At 37.7% G+C, this 18065-nt stretch overlaps 1 protein-coding gene across 1 annotated transcript; it reads right to left on the bottom strand.

Moving 5' to 3' along the window:
- Window positions 1–319: 319 nt before the first annotated feature.
- LOC144654101 (protein FAM227B-like) lies at window positions 320–14645 on the bottom strand. Its single transcript, XM_078514207.1, has 16 exons — window positions 14296–14645; window positions 13471–13614; window positions 11345–11409; window positions 10795–10839; window positions 8772–8876; window positions 7937–7999; window positions 7123–7158; window positions 6458–6562; window positions 5295–5421; window positions 4717–4818; window positions 3554–3693; window positions 3038–3195; window positions 2556–2633; window positions 1537–1611; window positions 1347–1416; window positions 320–710 (listed from the first exon to the last, which is right to left on the bottom strand). The coding sequence occupies exons 1-16, from the start codon at window positions 14537–14539 to the stop codon at window positions 639–641; spliced, it is 1629 nt and encodes a 542-aa protein (XP_078370333.1). The 5' UTR covers window positions 14540–14645; the 3' UTR covers window positions 320–638.
- Window positions 14646–18065: the final 3420 nt, after the last annotated feature.

The raw sequence follows: 18065 nt of genomic DNA, 5'->3' as shown, positions 1-18065 counted from the left end.
TTGAAATATAACGTCACAGTTAAAGCTGAGCGATGGGCACCAAAGACCAAAGGGATTGATCCGTCACGGTCATCCATTATAAAATGATCGAAATCACGGCTCACAACGAATAAAACATTTACTTTCCATTACTTTTCAAAAGTTATTTTGGAAAATCACAGTTTACGGCTGCTATAAATGAAAGGGGGGGGGGGGGGGGGGGGGTTAGCGCTGATAGAAGGGAGAGCAGTAACCCAAAACGAAGAGTATCTTCTGTCTCTCCCCCTCATCCCCAACGCCTTAATTCTTAATTCTAGATTATAGAAAAAATATATATTAATATAACGTCTCCTTTTATTTTAAAACATCATTCAGTTGCAAATTTCCTCACATTCATTCCACACACACTTATACAAAGAACTCTTACTCCAAAAAGCTGTACAAGCGTCAATATCCAACATATCAACGGGATAAATAAATATTATCTATATATTCAAAGCTCAAAAACTTAAAAGATTGGACCCAAAAAATCGCTTTTTTTCTTTTTTATGATAACTCTATTTACAACTTTTGAAACAAACTGTTTTGCAAAACACATTATATACACTATATAAAAGAGGTCTGATGCATCACACGCACATGCGCAGTATGATTATCCATCACGTGTCATCGTCTGATGATTGCTCCAAAGCACTTTTGGGAAACCCGGATGTAGCATGGTCGGGTTGTGACTGAAATACAAATCAATATACACAGAGTCAGTTGATGAAATCTCTACCTCTCTTAATTTACGGGCCCCTCATTTGGGAGAGGTTTTGCTTATGAAAAAAATGCTGCAAAAAAGAGAACACTGTAAGTTAAACCTTCCTGAAAATAACGATAAAATACTGAACAGATTATAAACTCATCTCCTTACATTATGAGGGGAGGTAGAGGTAAGGACTTAAAGTCTGCGTTCGAGCCTCGCGGCTCATCAGGCCGGAGCTTATCCCGCTTTCTGTAGCATTAAGCGGCTAGGAGTATTTATACACCTCCCTGGATGGGATGCTAGTCAATCGCAGGGTTACCCTCACCATTAAATTCGCCGGAACCCATTGATACCCCTGGGTGAGGAACAAATGACGATAAAACGTCATAAAAGGAAACACATTATTAACCCAGGGGCTATCATTTTTATTGGGGTCGGCAACACAAGGACTTACATTATTGGAGGTTGGGGGGGGGGGGGGGTTCTTAATTTTGGAAGGAGTTTTTCGTTTCAGAGTTGGGAGGCTTTACATTTGGGGGGATTTACTTTCGGAGAAGGGGAGGTTATATAGAAAGGTGAAAAATTCAACATCTTAAAAAGGCAAGCATCTGTGACTTACCATTAAGTCGAAAAGTCGATCACTGATCATCTTTATGTCTTGATTTCTCAAAACCAGATCATTCTTCAAGCTAATGGAAAAAAGGTTGACAGTAACCAGTCAGCATATTTAACACAAGCGTTATTTTTCCTCGCCAATAAGCCATCAAGAGCAATGTTAAGACAGTGCAGGCTTAACCCGTGCCGCTCACCTTTCAAGCTTCGCTAACGCAGCTCGTTTCTGTTTCTGGATCTTTAAACTTTCTTGTTCGGATGTGTCTAAAACTCTACAAAACATCACACAAGATTCGGTATTATATGAATGCAGTTCATTAATATCTAGAGATACAAGTCTATAAAGAAGGGCTTCTTTTTTTATTGTATATTGGATATCCTTACAGGAATACAGTGTAAATTCGTTTTTAATGGGTTCCAACCCAATGTAACAAATATTTCTTCTTCCACTGTTTGTTAGTTATCTTTACAGAAGTCAAGATTCGTTTTCGGTCAGGCCAAACTGGCCCACTCCTTCGCAAATTTCTGTAGCATGGGGCGTCTAGGGAAACGACTCCCCTTAGACACGATGCTTGTCAAATGCCAGTCCTTGAAGGGACAGTGTTACCATGATTTATTGCTACTTGAAAATGTAATGAAGGTGTTGGTATAAATAGAAGCCACTAATAATGGCCTGAAATTGCTAAAAAGTACTGTTCTAATCATGAAAATTGTTCAAAGGTGATTTAGCTACGGACGGATATGGCAGTGGTCTAAAATTTAGAAAACGTCTGGCAGACGTTTTTAAATTCGACAGGTGAGTGCCTTCTTTAAAAAAAAATATCCCTTATAAAGCATTAATTTCTTTAATTCGCACCTTTTTATAGAATGGATTATCCCTTTTTTTGTTATTCAAGGCTTTTTTGGTTGATCACTGAGTGCACCCTCATAATTTTATCAAAGTTAACACCAAAACGTATAAGAATTTCCGTGATACTGCCCCTTTAAGTTAGCTAGTGTAGTGCCTTTAGGGCTTAGTGAGCTTACTGAGCTAGCATACGAATAGGCTTTTGGGTTTTGCGCTGCTCATTTGCCTGGGTTTCGCTGCGTTGTCTTTCGCGCGAGCGAGTTGCGAGTCGGCAGGAGGGACGTGTCTCGCAGGTCAAACAAAAGAGGCTGTTTGCAGGCTAAATCGGAGCCAGCAGTGATGGTTATGGTGCTTTGCGTTCTTGCTTACCTTTGATAATGGTTGTTTAAGGTCTTAGTCGTCTTTTTGCACTCTCTTATCACTTGCCTATAAGTAGGCGCGGAATCTCTTTAAACGTGTTAAGGTTTACTACAAAACACCCAAGTTACATATGAACTATGGTTCATAAGAGAGTCATGCATATCAGTGTAAGGAGGATGCTAAAATGTTTTAATTATTTTGACGGCAGCAGAGCAAACAGTTTCAACCAACAGTTTTTACTTACTAATTAAGCCTCTGTACACCACGTGTCACGTGAGGTGTATGAGGTGGGGTAATCAGTTGGCCCCACGTCCAACCTCTAGCCTGGAGGGCCAGGGGCAATCCTTTGTCAGGTCTGTCCCCCTGACCACTCTAGCACGGTTGAACCTATGAGGGGGAAAAGCCCCAGGAAGCATAGATCTTTGGATCATTAAGGCATGCAAGCCTCATAGCCACAACAAGGTGATATGGTAGGGTGAAGGTAAGGATACTGTAATTTAGAGACTTCAGTGCGTCCAACAGACTGGGCAGGTTGCTCTTCTCTTCCCATAAGTTCTCTCATTCGTAGGAAGTGTGACACTAAGGGACTCCTCCCCTGAAGATTAAAACCGACACGTTCAAACTCGGGGCCTGGACCAATTTCATGTGACTGCGGAAAAAATCACAACACAAACAAATTACATCTAAATAAATAAAAATATAATAAATAAACAAACTCCGAGATTTTATAATGTTCTACTTTAAGGACGAAGGATACCTTCGAGGTGAAATCTTTCAGTAAGATATAAAATAAGGACATGTAAAGGCCAATGAAAGAAAACTCGGGCGCCTTGTGTTTTTGGATTTTAGAATTTTGATTACGTCACGTGAAAACAAACAATAATACCATACACAACATCTCAGACAAAAGAGTAATCGCTCAAAAATATCAATAAAGGGGGCATCTACCTTGTTACAAAGAACCCGGAGTTGCAATTTGTACATATACAGTCTTGGTGCCAGCTTACCTCAGTACTGTCAAACGAGGGAATGACCGTCAGTCCCATTCTAGAGGGTGAGTACTGAGTAGTGTATGTCCCAGCTCTCTCTTTACTGGCTGGGCCACTGTACTCATCCAGGCAAGAATCCAGATCAAAAGACATGTTCGCTGAAAATACCAACAGAAATAGAAAAGCATATTTTTTTCAATATTACAAAAATGTGCGAGATTGTTGAGTGCCAGTGCAACTAGAAAACGTTAAAATTACAGAACCCAGCTAATGCGTTTGAAAAGCAAGGAGCGATCGTTTTCAACGTTCTTCAAGAGTGGCCTAACAAAACAACACACAATGAATGCTAGCCCCAAAAGCCAGGGGTACATATAGTTAAGGCGAACAAATGAAAAAAAAGAGATTTTAACGAGGTGCAGATCAACTGAAAAGCAACCATAACAACAAAAACTATACAACAAAATGGTTCTCTGATGGATGTGCTACAAAGTTGGGATTTTTTTTCTCTTCTTCGTCGTTTCTAAACGTAAGGATCATTTTACTTTTAAGTCAGCCTTCACCATTTTCGATGCCATGGAAATTATGAAAATTGTATGGTGAAGCAAGTCTTATTACTTTACTGTAAGTTTTGTTAATGGAAGTCTCTTTAATTGCCTTTAACAGTTTCACAGTGATCTTTTCCTTTTAGACACGCTCCGTGTAAAATATAATACAGAAACTCTCGTATGTAAACAAAACATACGCGTGGCTGACTAGGGTCGTTTAAGAGACGAAGTCACAACAGCCCCTTCTTTTGCTACTAAAATCTCACTTCCAAACACTCGTTTCATTCGTTCTGTCCACGCACTGCAATAGTCCATTTTACAGTTGCCTGCCAAGTGACCTGGCCTTTGAATGGTAGTGAGGCTGGAGGTGACCTTGCATTGATACAAACCTCTCTGCTTTATTATGTTAATGCAAACTAGTTTGCATCAAAACAACATGATTAACACAACAAAAGCAGTGAGGTCTGTATCAAAACAAGGTCACCTCCAGCCTCATTTCCATTCAAAGGCCAGGTCACTGAGCAGACAACTGTAAAATGGACTATTGACAAGGGTAAATACATGTAAGACACATGTAGTGCGACTAATCTTCCACTCCACTGCATTACCTCTTTTTTAAATGTGCTGCTTACTTACCTTTAAGAGATTGCGTCCTGTCGTCTTGTAGTTCTCTGATATTACTCGGCTCCAGGAGCTTTAGGTTCCATTTCTCCCAGGAGTAAGGTGGAGGCCTGGTACCTGCAAATTTAGAAGTTAGTTCGCTACCACTTTTATATTAATTGCTTCCGTCGTCAGGTTTTAACTAACGTTACGTCAGGGCCGTAGCCAAAAGAAAATTATGACTGAGGCAATGCGTGCTGGGGAATTCGTAATCCAGTTTTCAGTTTTCCATACCTTCGCCTGTTAAATATCATTCCATACACAATGTTGTTTGGAAAAACAAACAGGTTTCCCCACCTTGCCTTCATACGTTAGATTTGAAAAAAAAAAACAATCTTTTACCGGATATATTTACATTTGTAGTCTTAAATTCATAAATATTGAAGACATTAATAAATCATTGAATTTTAGGCAAATCATTTACAATGAAAATCCCCCCTGAAATCCCCCAATAAACCTTGCATCTCTCGCTACGCTCGGCGCATTTTATCACCAAACGGTCTATGTCGCTGTCGGTTTATGTCGCTGAAATACGTTCATTTTGTGCGTTTTACCTGTGACCCATTCAGAGATGGTGTTGAGAAGAAAACTTTTGAAGTCATCATCAAACAGTTGATAAGAACGTGGAAAGACCTCACAGTATGCAGCGTACACAGCTTGAGCAAGGCAGTCGGCAAAGTACTAGATTGAAGTGAAAGAACGAAAGTCAAGTCGTGCGGGGGGGATTCTGTTCTGGAGGGGTTTACTATTGCCTTTCATCAAACTAAACTCAATGAAATATCTTGAGTTGGCCTCGAGTGACCCGAGACAAACTGACCGCAGCTAAAGAAATAAACAAGGTGAAGCAATCTCATCTGGCCAATAAAAACAGATTCAAGCATCACAATTATCCAATCAGAACTCGATGCCAAAACAAGCAGTTAAGTGCCTGGTGCAGAAAAAAGAGAGCAAGCAACCAATCAGAGGGAAAACCTAAACCATTCGTGACTCGGTGGCGCACGTTTTCCCGCGCTTCGTACAGGCTGCATGTGTTTGCTTCGAGTTTTGATTGGTTTACTGTGTCTTTTGTGATTGGCCAGGCTTCAGTTGTTCGAAGGATGGATAATGCTATCCGAAAGGTGGATAACGCTACAATAGTATGTATATTTTTCAACACTTATCCACTGGATAGCGAGTTATTCGGTGGATAGTTTTTTTTTTCTTCTTTTTTTTTTGAACAACTTGGGCCAGAATGGTTACTTTCGTTTTGGTATTACGACACTCAACCGAAAATCATTCTAAACCGCTGGGGATTCGAACAAGCACGGATGCAATGGGGTGGGATTTTTCCGCCTGCTTCGCGTTCGGCCTCGTGCTCCAGCGAAGCGAGCGCATCCGGTTGCTGCATTGTATAAAAACAGTTATTTCCTTAGTTAAACTAAGGAAAAAAAGAAAAGAAACGTCTGTGGACCGACTGCTTCTTAAATCTGTTGTAAAGGAACAGGCTGCTGTTTTGATTTGTAAGCCTTACAAATCAATATGACCGGCAAAATTTCAACACCGACGCGAACAAGTACATGTAAGTTAAAGTTTGCAAAAGTGCAAAGAAAGCAAACTCCAAAACAAGTATTGTGAAAAACTTCGTAACAGTCAGTAGATACCAGGATAAAGTTCTAACTTGATTCAAGCTGATTCAATAGCGCTGCCTTTATTTCAACCATCCTCTCTGTTACCTTACCTGGAAGAATCTGTCTTTAAAATCTGGACTTACACCGAAGAACAAGGAAACAAAACTGTCCGCTATCCTGTTGAACAATCCATCTTGTGCTTTCTTGCAATCAGGCTAATAAAATTGGAAGGGAAAATGACTTTTTCAGCTGTATTAGAAGTTATCAAGTGTCCTCCATGTTGCCAGACGTGTGAAACGTTAAAATATATAAAGCCCGGGCCAAACGCGGATGAGAGGTGACTCTCACGAGAGTTTTCGTCAGTCAACTCGCATCGACTATCATAAACTCGGGCCAAACGAGAACGAGAGTCCGTTTAACTCTCATCGACACTCGTGAAAATTTGAGCACGTTCAAAGTCGATGAGAGCGCATGAGAGTTTCAGGCCAAACGAGAGCGATTATAAAAAGTTGTTTTTGGGCTTGTGTTGGGTTTATATCCTTCGTGTATTTTTCCTCATGAGTCGATGAGAGTTTTCTCTCGTTTGGCCCGAGTTGATGATAGTCAATGAGAGTTGACCAAAACTCCCATAACAGTCAACTCTCATCCACTCTCATCCTCATTGGCTCGGGCTTTAACTAAGACGACTAGCATCCCTGTTAATTTCATTTGGGAAAACACCCCCGCGACGCATGTACAAAAATATATATGTATACGTACATGTACATGAACTAACCTGGAATTTTTCCAGAAAGAACCACCAGAAAGTATCCTGTAGATATAGAAACACGTACTCAATGATACACACTGATTGAGCAACGATTTTGTTTTATATTTTTTATTCGGAACGTTACTGGTATAAATATGCAAAAATATACATGTAAAAGATTATCATTATTTTATTTTACAAGTTTGCATTTTCTGTGATAATTAAAATGCGTTTACAAGGAAGTGGAAGAAAGAACGAAAGAAGAGTAAAGTTCGAGAAAAGCAAGATCAAAAGGTAAGTGTTTTACAACCAAATGCGGGTTCCTTAAAATTGTTTTTCACTTGCAAGGTATACCTTTGTAAGCACAAGCATCAATTGACTTTTAAGAAGAACGAACGTACACTTATCCTTCTTAGGCTGTCATCGCAAGATTAAAGCATAAGCACAAGAAGAAGCACAAGAATTTAATATGCTTATATGCTTATTTCTTGTAAGAACAGCATACGAAGAATAAGTGTGTTTGTTCTTCTTTTAGACATCTACTAATGCTTTTTTTTTTACATAATTATGTGCAGGTCAAATGTCCAGTGAAAACCATGCAGCCTTTAAGGACATTTCTAGTCTTTCCAGTCAAGCCTAGCTACTAATACATGTACACATAACGTTTCTTAACATTGTAGCTGATAAGGTTCAGCTGAACTGAACAGCTCAAGAATTTGTCATCCTCTAGCTTTTTGAATTTCATTCCTTTAAGTTTCTCATCAAATTTTGCATATGGATTGGATTTTTAAACCTTATCAATTATGACACATGATGACTTTTGTTGTATTCATTACTTTACCTGTAACAAAGTAACAGATCCCTCTGACAAAAACAATTTCTTCCACCTTTTACGAAAAATTGACTGCAGTTAAAACAAAAACAAAAGAACATAATTATAAACTTTATTAGATCTAAGTATTTTATGTTGACATTGTTTGAATGAAAGACCAAAACACATGTTCTCATTCTCAGAGACCCAGGGGCAGTAATTGGGGAAGTCGAAGCGCCTGGGAAAAAGGGAAAGAAAAGTAGGCAAAGAATCATCCAGCAGAAAACCTTCTTTGCATTATTCTGCCCAAAAGCAGCAACAGTGAGGTATATTGGGCTGCCAATTCAAGGCTGGGCCCTTATTAACTTTTCCTACCTACAGGGTGGGTGCTTATTTGGGGCGGGTGCTTTTTAGAGGTTGGGTGCTTACATGTTATCAAATAAATACAGTATTCTCATTCATAATTATGACGCGGAATTCAGAAGTGCGTGGATTACATAACCCCATTTTGTTTATAGATAGTTGCATTAGGTAATGCTTAATCACCACGTGCAATCGCCGTATTTAAAGATCCCTTTGCTTAGTTTCGGGGAATTTCGAAAGAGATACGCAAGCCGGGAAGTCCGGGCGAATTTTTGACCCTCCCACCTCCCCCTCGGCGACGTAATACACAGCTATAATGCTTTCTCACCCAGTCGCTCATTGCCTCAGCCACAATCTTTTCCCATATCTAATCCACGCCGGACAATGAGCGGCATAATTAATGAGTGAGAATGGTATAGTATTAATGTCAAAACTTTAGTAAACAACCAACCAAACAAACAAACACAGATATTCCAAAAATCTACAATGTTAACTGACTCACAGGAAACTTCTGGGCCTTGGTAACTTTGTTCAGCAACTGAGGAGCTTCCAGTTGGCCTGGTAGTGGTGTAACTTCATTGGGAAAGAAGCCAGGGTAAGAGGTGAACTGTGTAATAAGGAGAATATTAATCATAGTAATCATAGTAATTTTTCTTGGACAATTCTGTTCAAGGGGGAAAAGCACAATGACGTTAGTGCCCTTCTCTTTGCGATATGTGTGTGGGTTCTTTAACGTCCCCTGCTGACCATAATTATAACACTGAAGATACATGAGACGGGACCTACGGTTTATCGTCCTTATCCAAGAAGACTAGAACATCTAACCATTTGCAGATGTCATATTGCAAAGGCAGCATGTTCTCCTCTGCCTCAGTCATTTTAAGACCCTGAGTGTTGGTCCGGTCTGGGAGTCGAACCTGAGGCCTCCCGCATGGCAGTTCAGCACTCTACCAACTGAGCTAACCAGCCGGTGGTAATTAATCTACAACTGTAATGAGGAAAGTGTGTGACACTGTATTATAATTGTAATCAAAGGAAATTTACTGCCAGTGTTAAAGATATTCAGTATTAAAATAACATACAGGGTCTGATTCCCTTCATGAACTCAGTCAGATTTTTTTTTCTTTTGTACCAAGCTCATGACATGGCAAACATTAACATCTTTTTCATTTATTTTGACTACTGTCAGTTATCATCTTTCTTTATTTTTCATCATACTAAAATGTACTATACAATTTGCGACCTTTTAGTTTTAATTTAATTATAGAAAACAGCTCACATAAAGCGTATTGGTCTCCCAAGTCTCCGCGAACAACGGTTAGCAAAAATATTGTCCACAGTTTTTAAGATATTAGCTAGCGATGCCGGTCCTGCAAGCTTGCATGAATTTATAACAACAAGACGCTCCACTTATAACCTCAGAGGCAACACAATTGTGGACCTTCCGAAAGTAAATTCAACAAAATATGGCCTGAGATATACTGCATCGAAACTGTGGAACTCTATACCTGACAACACAAGGAAAATAAAAACTTACATGATTTTTAAAACGAACCTAAGAACATTAAATTTTACGGGACTTTGATCGAGTAGTTTGTCAATTTTTATTATTGCTATTTTACTGTTTACTATTTTAATTTGATTTGAAAATTTTAAATTTTTAATCTTAGTTAAACAATATAATTGTAATTCGTAGTTATTCTTAATTATAGCTTAATTCATTTTTATACACTTCCAAGAAGTTTTTATTTTTCTATTTTGTATTTTTATTTCGTGGCGCACCTAAAAACTAGCTTTTTACTGCATCAAAACTGTGGAACTCTATACCTGATGACCACGTTAAATAAAGATTGCATTGTATTGTAAAGGAGGGAAGCACAGTGTAGCCTAATGGAAAGTGCACTGGACTCTTGATTGGCCTGAGTTCGATTCCAAGCCCTGGCCAGGGTCAATTTGTTGTGTTTTTAAGCAGGACAAGGAAAGAGTAAAAATATTCCTAGTCACCAAAACCTAGTTTTCACTGGCGATGCAAGCACAAGCAAAATCACAGACACGAGCATAACAGCTCGTATTTTACCATGACAATGGCCTCAATGCAAGCATACACACAAGCACAAGCACAAGGATCAAAATTTTTCCTTTTCTTGTGCTTGCACTTGTGCTTGCGTTCGAGTTATGTTGTGTGAAAATGAAATTCCACATACACTGTACTCTGTGTCAGGCCAATTAAAACACTCGTTCCCGGGCGTGTCCGATGGGCATTTGAACCTTGTAACTACATGTAGTAAAACATCATGTCCTTATGCTTGTGCTTAATATGCTTATGTCAACATTCATTTTTATTTGGCACAAACTACATGTACTTATGCTTGCATTTGTGTTTGCCCTTGTGCTTGCGACGCTAGCTTTAAGGCTTTAGGCTTTGAAACTGTAGAAAACGGGGTTAGCATCAGCCTGATGTGACAGTAGGCTCAAATGCAAACCTTTTTTACCACATAAAACAGCACTATTAGGGTGAACTGTACCTGAACACTCTTCATTCTATTGGCTTGTTCATCTCCAAGGCCATACTGAATTTAAAAAATTTTAATAAAAATAATTAAAATACATTGTGCATATTGATTTCAATGTACATGTATATAACTGTAATCACTCGAAATTTTCGTAAATATCCGGCTTTTAATTAACTCTTCGGGACAAGACTTGGGGAAATTTCACTATCAATGATAGCATATGTGTCAAGTTACTACAGTGTATATAGTTATTCTGTAATGAATTCCATATATGTGCTTAGAACTTACAGAATTTACTTGTGTGATCACAGAGAAAATTAAGATTCCTTTATTATTTTGATTTGTTTGTTTGTTTATTTGTTTATCCATTCATTCAATCAATCAATCAATCAATCAAAAACTATATTTTAACATGTCTTAAAGAACCTTAGCTGAGGGGAAACACCCCTCTACTAATTGGGGTTCGGTTTTGTTTGTTCGAAATGAATGTTCGCTCTTTCATTGTTGTTAACCTCTTTATTTTTCTGCATCAAAGTACTGGCCACTTTAAAATTTATCTTACCAGATGTACAGGTTTTTCTTTCTTGTTGATAACTTCAGCTGGAATATCTGAACTTCCATGTATTGCTGTTCAGACAAAAACAGTCAGACAAGTTTTATTAAATTATTTTCAAGTAATTGCTTTAAACTTTTGATTAATTATAACAGCAGAAGAAAAAGATCCTTACAATACCTGACATGCACAATATTATAAATGTAAAAAAAGAAGGGTTAAGTATGATGCAATTCCATAAAAAATAAAACATTGTTCATGTGCTTAAAATGCACTTAAAATGAACAATAGTACTTTTTTAACTTCTTAGCTTTTTTAGCATTTTAGCGGTATCTTTTTAAAGTAGTAAGCTTTTATAGTAAGATAATAATTATTTTATACATAATTATGTACTCTCTTTTATTTTTAATTTTATTTTATTTTACACAGGGCCCCCGTTGATACCAGTCCTGCGACTGAAGGGGTCACCCTGTTTAAATATCAGTTATTATTATTACTACTTACCAAAGTTTGGTAATGGGGTAGGGGGGGGGGGGGTATACAATTGTAGATCACATTTGTCAGAAAATAAAATGGCCCCTTTCACAATTCACGAAAAAGCCCACTATTGGTACTTCATGCTTCAAGGAAAATATTGAATTCATGATTCACTAGGAAAAAAATAGCCATTTTACATCATTTACAAGGAATTATAAAAAGGGGCAATCATGGGTCACAAAAAATTAATACCCTTTTCAATCTCTGTAACAGAAGACAAGGAAAACAAGCACATGTAATACAAACACATGGCTTTAAAATTGAAAGCACTTTTGGTTCAGCTGACCTGCACCCATCATCAGTTTTGACTACAATAAGCGACTCTGCACCAGTTTTGGAGAAATATACAATGTATCAGACTGAACTGTGTATGTTTTTTAGTGAAGTAGATGATCATGATTAATTATATGTACCTAATTTACAATTAATGTACAAATTTCATTACACCCTAGTCAATGTGATATACCGTATTTTCTCAATTAAACGCCCCCGGCGTTTATTTCAAACTAGGCTCTGTGGATCCGGCGTTTATTTGAATGGTGCAGTTTATTCGAGCAAAATGTTTATTAAACAAGGGTTTTTAAACATTATTTGTGACATGAATGTATCTTGCCATCTCACCTAAAGCATATTACACCTCAAATAAATGCCTGAAAGGCTTACTTACCACTCTAGCTTGGAGACCCGGCGTTTATTCGGGGCCCGGCGTTAAATCGAGAAAATACGGTACCTTATTACATGAAATTTTCGCGACACTTTAATTTCGCGAATTTCGCGATTTATAAAAAATCGCGAAATTAAAGTGACGCGAATAAAAAGTGTCGCGAACATAACATGACGCGAAAATTAGGTGACTCACATCATGTCAATAATCAAGAAAGAATGAGTTAAGTACCACTGAAGGAAGGAATTGTCAAATGAATGTAAATGGATGTTGCGGTCAATTGACTCAAGAACAATAATTCAGGTACAAGCATGACCTACTTGTAGACATTGTGAAAACTGCTCTGTTGTTACCGTTGACATTTAGTCCTGCCGTTGCGTTGTTGTAAATTTTGACGTTATTGTTCCTTTGATAAAGTCGTTTTATTTAATTCAAGGACATGTTAAATAATATTGCCAAGGAAATGTTAATTGTGTCTTACTCAAAAATGCGAAATTAAAGTGATTCAAAATACAAAACTTTCGCAAAATCGCGAAATTTAAGTGTCGCGAAATATGCGCACCTCAAAATCGCGAAATTAACGTGTCGCGAATATTTCATCTAATAAGGTATATAAAAGGACAATAGAAAACCTATTAACGAATGAGTAATTAAAATGCATTAATGATACCAAGAATGCAAAAAAGACTAAAGAATGCTTGAAGGCTAAAAAAAGGAAAATTGATAAATGACAAATAATTAAGTTGTTTAAAAGAGGGTGAGAAAATCCCCTCTTTAAACAAGCAACTTGAACAATACAATTTATCACTTCCCTTTTAAATTTACAATGTAGTGAAATCGAAATAAATCATATATTCAACTGTACCTACTTGCACATGTACTGTAGGTGCAAAGCATTTTAAATAATGAGATTTGCATGCAGGAGATGATTTACCTTTCATAGTTGCAGGGCTAAGAGTTTGAGCTGTACTCTGTGGCCTCTCCTTATCAGTCAAAACCTGGCTGGCATATACATTGAGCTTCTTTTCTAATTCTTGAATATCATCACTTACTTCGTCAATTAAGCCAATGTCTAGGGCTATAGTGATAAAGTATAATTAAGGAAAAGTAAAACATACATGTACAGTAAGATTTACAATGTATATCTAGTAGGGGTGTCGAATGGTAAATGCGAGACTTTGCGAGATGGCGAGACTGATTTATTTTCTGCGAGCCCGAGACCTTTTTAGCCTTGCAAAAGAAATTGAGACTGCGAGAAGGCGTCAAAGAAAAATTCGAGACGACGAGACCCCTAAAATTTGGCTGAAATTTTGCGAGACACATTTTTTGAAGGACCATTCACCACCCCATCTAGTGTTAGGACCTCTATGTAAACCACTTTTAGTGATGGAGCTTCCTAATAAAAGATTGTTATTATAAAGAGGCTTATAACTTACGTTACATGTAATCTGAAATGAATATATGAAATATATATATTTGTACTGCGGATATACAATTTAAGCAAATGAAAGATCACCGCAGTTGAGAAAAGCAAGCCTGAAAAATTTCATTCATTAGTATCGCAGAGGTCATGGGTTCGATTCCCGTTCAAGCCTGAATCTTTTTCAGGCTTGCTATTCTCAACTGCTTAAGTTGAGTACATTACTGCGATGATCTTTCATTTGCTTACATGTAATCTGTTTATAATGAAAATTATTTGCATCTATGATAGTCTCTGATCTAAAAAATAAGTTTGACCAAAGCTAACCATAAAGGATACGAGCATGACGTCCTAGATCCTCCATGATATCATCCAAACTTCCCAATCCAACAGACGCCACTGAAATATTAAACTCCTCTCCATCCGTCACTTCTTCAGGCCATCTTTCAAAGCCCTTCGGTCTTCTTTCTAACCATTGCTCCAAGGTTTTTGGCGGTTCTGGTGTTTTGGGCTTGTTCTTTTTAGCTTCTGGCTTCTCCTCATTCTCATATTGCGCTAAAATGGCTTTTATTCGAGGATCCATCTAGCTTGTGATATTTATGGCAAGAACTAAGTTATAATTTCCCCAGGATGTTTACTACATGTACGATTCGACATGTTTTGCCGCCATTTTGAAGCTGAGTGACCTGGCGTTGTAGCCAACAAAAAGGTTACCTAGCAACTGCTGGCTGATTTCCCCCACAATGCATCTGTTCATCTGAAGCAGAAGTCGCCGAGATGCAGTTTTCTTCTTCCGACCGGACCGTCAAACGAGAGGAAAATAAATCTCCACGATTCTAAAAGAAGATCGAGTAGGTTCAAATTTGCTAAGAGCCCACGAAAGTACACAGTCATTTAAAAACGGGAATTACCACCAAGACAGGGCTCATCTTCACTTCATCCACTGCACATTAAAATGATTACGAACCCTTATTAAATTTGCGTGCAGACGACTCGTATTTCTTTCCTGCACTTAAATCATGTCATTTATTTTTATTTTTCCTGTGTGAACTCAGGCATACACCTACCACACAAGGCGCACCTTTAATAACTTCCGTCCCTGCTTTATTTTTATTTACGGCTACCCCGGGAGGGAGGTACTCTGGAAATCTTAAGGTTTCGGTGTCCAACTGGACTCTGCAGATATACGAAAAAATGGTCATGATTATATTTCTAATTTTCCACCTTGTTATCGAAATTTTGTACGCTGCTGCTTGTACATGTGTCGCAGTCAACCATCAAAAAAAATCATTCCAGCCTAGTCACATGCACTTTCATTCCCACGTGCAATGCTATATTGTTTAATCATATAAAGTTTTAATTCGCAAAATGTTATTCTAAAATACGGTTTTCACTTGATCCGATACGCCGATACGCCCGGGCGTTGTATCTGAGTATTTATAATTAGATTGAATTAGATCCCTCATACGATTTTATAAATGGCTTACTACGTTTTGTTTCTTTAGGATAAAATAAATGACAAAGATTATACGATACCGTGTCCAGTCACTTATTCCAAAACCATTTAAGGAATAATCATTAACTTTTTACTCGCTCATTACGTTCCAATTTCGTTATTTTAAATTTTAGCTACAAGTTCGATTTCCGAACAAATCGAACTTAATCGAACGCTTAATTCGATTTCGTTCGATTTGGTTCGGAAATCGAACTCACAAAAACAATTGTTGTCCGATTTCGTTCGATGACCGAACAAAATCGAATTTAATCGTTCGATTAGATTCGATTTCGTTCGATTGAGTTCGATGAAAAATGTGTTCGATTTCGTTCGGTCTGATACGCCGGGATCGTAAACGAACAGACTCCGGCATATGCCGTAAGTTTATGAGTTGCCATTTGTTTTGAAAAGTGAAACTACGAGGTTGACAATTTGCTATGAAAACCACTTCACCGGTAAATAATGTACGTATTTTCTCTGACCTTGCATATTTTCTGGGCACAGGGTATCGCTTAATCAGTGAAGAATTTAGGTCCAATCTTTATCTGTTTTCTATTTTTACTTTCAAAGCTAAATCAACATGTAGCACGTTTAAAACGATATAAAAGAAAGAAAAATTGCAGTTTGTTTTCTCAGAAAATCTCGTTTACAGATCAATTTGTAATTAAATTAAAATTATCTATGGGGCGTAATAATTAAATTGCCTCTTAAAACCTCTCCGGAAATTGGTGCAGCCTTAATCGATATTCCGCGTTAAAATCACACACATCAAGATTAGCGCTAAGTAGTTAGAAAAAGTGTTTCGCCGTTTGGTTGTGCATATTTTCACGAGATGGCGCACATGTAAATCTCTGCATGTGTACCGAAAACCGAAGGTAGGACAAGGGGAACTTCGCTTTTTTCAATTTCGCGGTTTCGTTCGGCAGCTGTTAATATTTGCTATAGGTACCTGTTTAAGGCAATTTAAAAACTGAGTGGCGATTCTGACAGTTTGTTAATAACACAGTTCAGTTGGTAAGCATTGAGATAGGGTAGTTGAATTTAAGTCCGATTTTTACGAACTAGCAGGAATTCATATTACAGTTTGGCCGCTTTCAGTCCGTTCTGGGAGAGTACAAAGGAAAGGTGACCGAATTTTCACTCAGTTTTTTGTCTTTCAGGCTGGCCCACTTGAAAAGAAAGTGACATATCCGAGCTATTGAAGCAAGCCGGAGCGGACCGACAGGCACTGAGTTTTTGTACTATTGGTTCTCACTCAATATCCACTCGTTTCAGGTAGCATTTGGTTATTTTCGTTTGCAATCGTTTCTTTTCGCCCTTCTCCCCTTTAAGGAGCCTTCCTTTTAACAGGTTACGTTTGTGTTTGAGGTACTTATATAGGGGGTGCTTTAAATTTTTTCCCCCCCCCCCATTACCCCACCCCCCTGACCTATATATACCAACATGAACACTGGTAAAGAGGGACTAAAGAAATCTATTTATTCACCATGTGGTTAATACAAGAGATCAATCGTACTTGAATTTGTTCATAGTGGTGCGTTGTGCATCTCTATCGAAATCAGATAACTTCTAGGCCAGTTCTGTCAATATGGAACAAAAGTGAATTCTATAAGTTATCAAAGTATCTTAGACGGCCAAAAAAGGTCATTAAGATAAGATGTTGGCACAGCATCACAACACGAAATTGTATTAGCCAATGCTTTTAAAGGGTGCGCTATAACTTTAGGCATTTCATTCGAACGTACCACTAGCCGAATTCAAAACCTGCATTCGGTTCAGTTTTTATCATCCGTAAACAGTGAAAGACATAAGAGATAGTTTTATTTAAAGTGGCCATGCACTTAGCAACATAAAGCCAAGAGTTTACGCTGCATCCTATACCTTTCTATATGCTGCATCAACTAAACTAATCCGCAGGCATGCTACTACAATAAATAATAGTTAAAAACGTAATTTAAAAATATCACAACAACTACAGTTGCAATTTTTTTTCTGCACGTGTTATCATTAATATGCCCAGCAAGGCGTGCATGCAACAGAGATGTTTTTCATTTTGTAAAATATCGCGCTCGCGACACATAAAAGTCAAAGCCATCGAATTTCTGTACGTAGCTTGTTTCAGTATTTTGTAAGCGTCCCCCGATATTTTTTAATTGTTTGTACTTTAGATGTAAGTCTTGTTATAGCATTCACGAATTCCGAGTTAAGGAAATTCTTCGTTCATATTTTTAAGTTATAAAAGAGTGTCTTAATAAGTATCGGTTTTAATTAACGTTGATTTTTTGACGGCTTTTTTTTTTCAATTATTATCTGGTTTCATAACAACGCTTATGTTTGTTTTCTTTTTTTTTTTTTAATTTCAAGTTGCGAGTTTTTCTATTAGGACAATGCTTGTTCAAAGTTTACAATTAATCTTGACCGCCGAGCTTAAACAATTATTTTATTTATTTCAAATTTTGAGATCATGTGTCATTTAAATCCCCGGGCGGCTCTTTACCTATTTTAATTGTCGTGCTTTCCCTTTCAAAAAAAATACTCCAGTGAAGAAATAAATCTGTCATATTTGTCATTTACGTGAGCATGGCTTATAACTAAACAATCCTGAAACTTAATT

The sequence above is a fragment of the Oculina patagonica genome, chromosome 1, assembly GCF_052425735.1.
Source record: "Oculina patagonica isolate OP01 chromosome 1, crgOcupat, whole genome shotgun sequence".
Classification (NCBI taxonomy): Eukaryota; Metazoa; Cnidaria; class Anthozoa; order Scleractinia; family Oculinidae; genus Oculina; species Oculina patagonica.
Note: the sequence above shows the minus strand (reverse complement) of the source record. Positions and strands in the feature narration are given on the sequence as shown.

Excerpts from the sequence above, each read along its gene's own strand:
- LOC144654101 (XM_078514207.1), bottom strand. The coding sequence starts at position 14,539 with ATGGATCCTCGAATAAAAGCCATTTTAGCGCAATATGAGAATGAGGAG. Across the intron at positions 8,000-8,771 it reads CCAAGGCCCAGAAGTTTCCT|TCAATTTTTCGTAAAAGGTG; the intron begins GTGAGTCAGTTA and ends TTTTAACTGCAG. Across the intron at positions 1,417-1,536 it reads GCGTTAGCGAAGCTTGAAAG|CTTGAAGAATGATCTGGTTT; the intron begins GTGAGCGGCACG and ends TTTTTCCATTAG.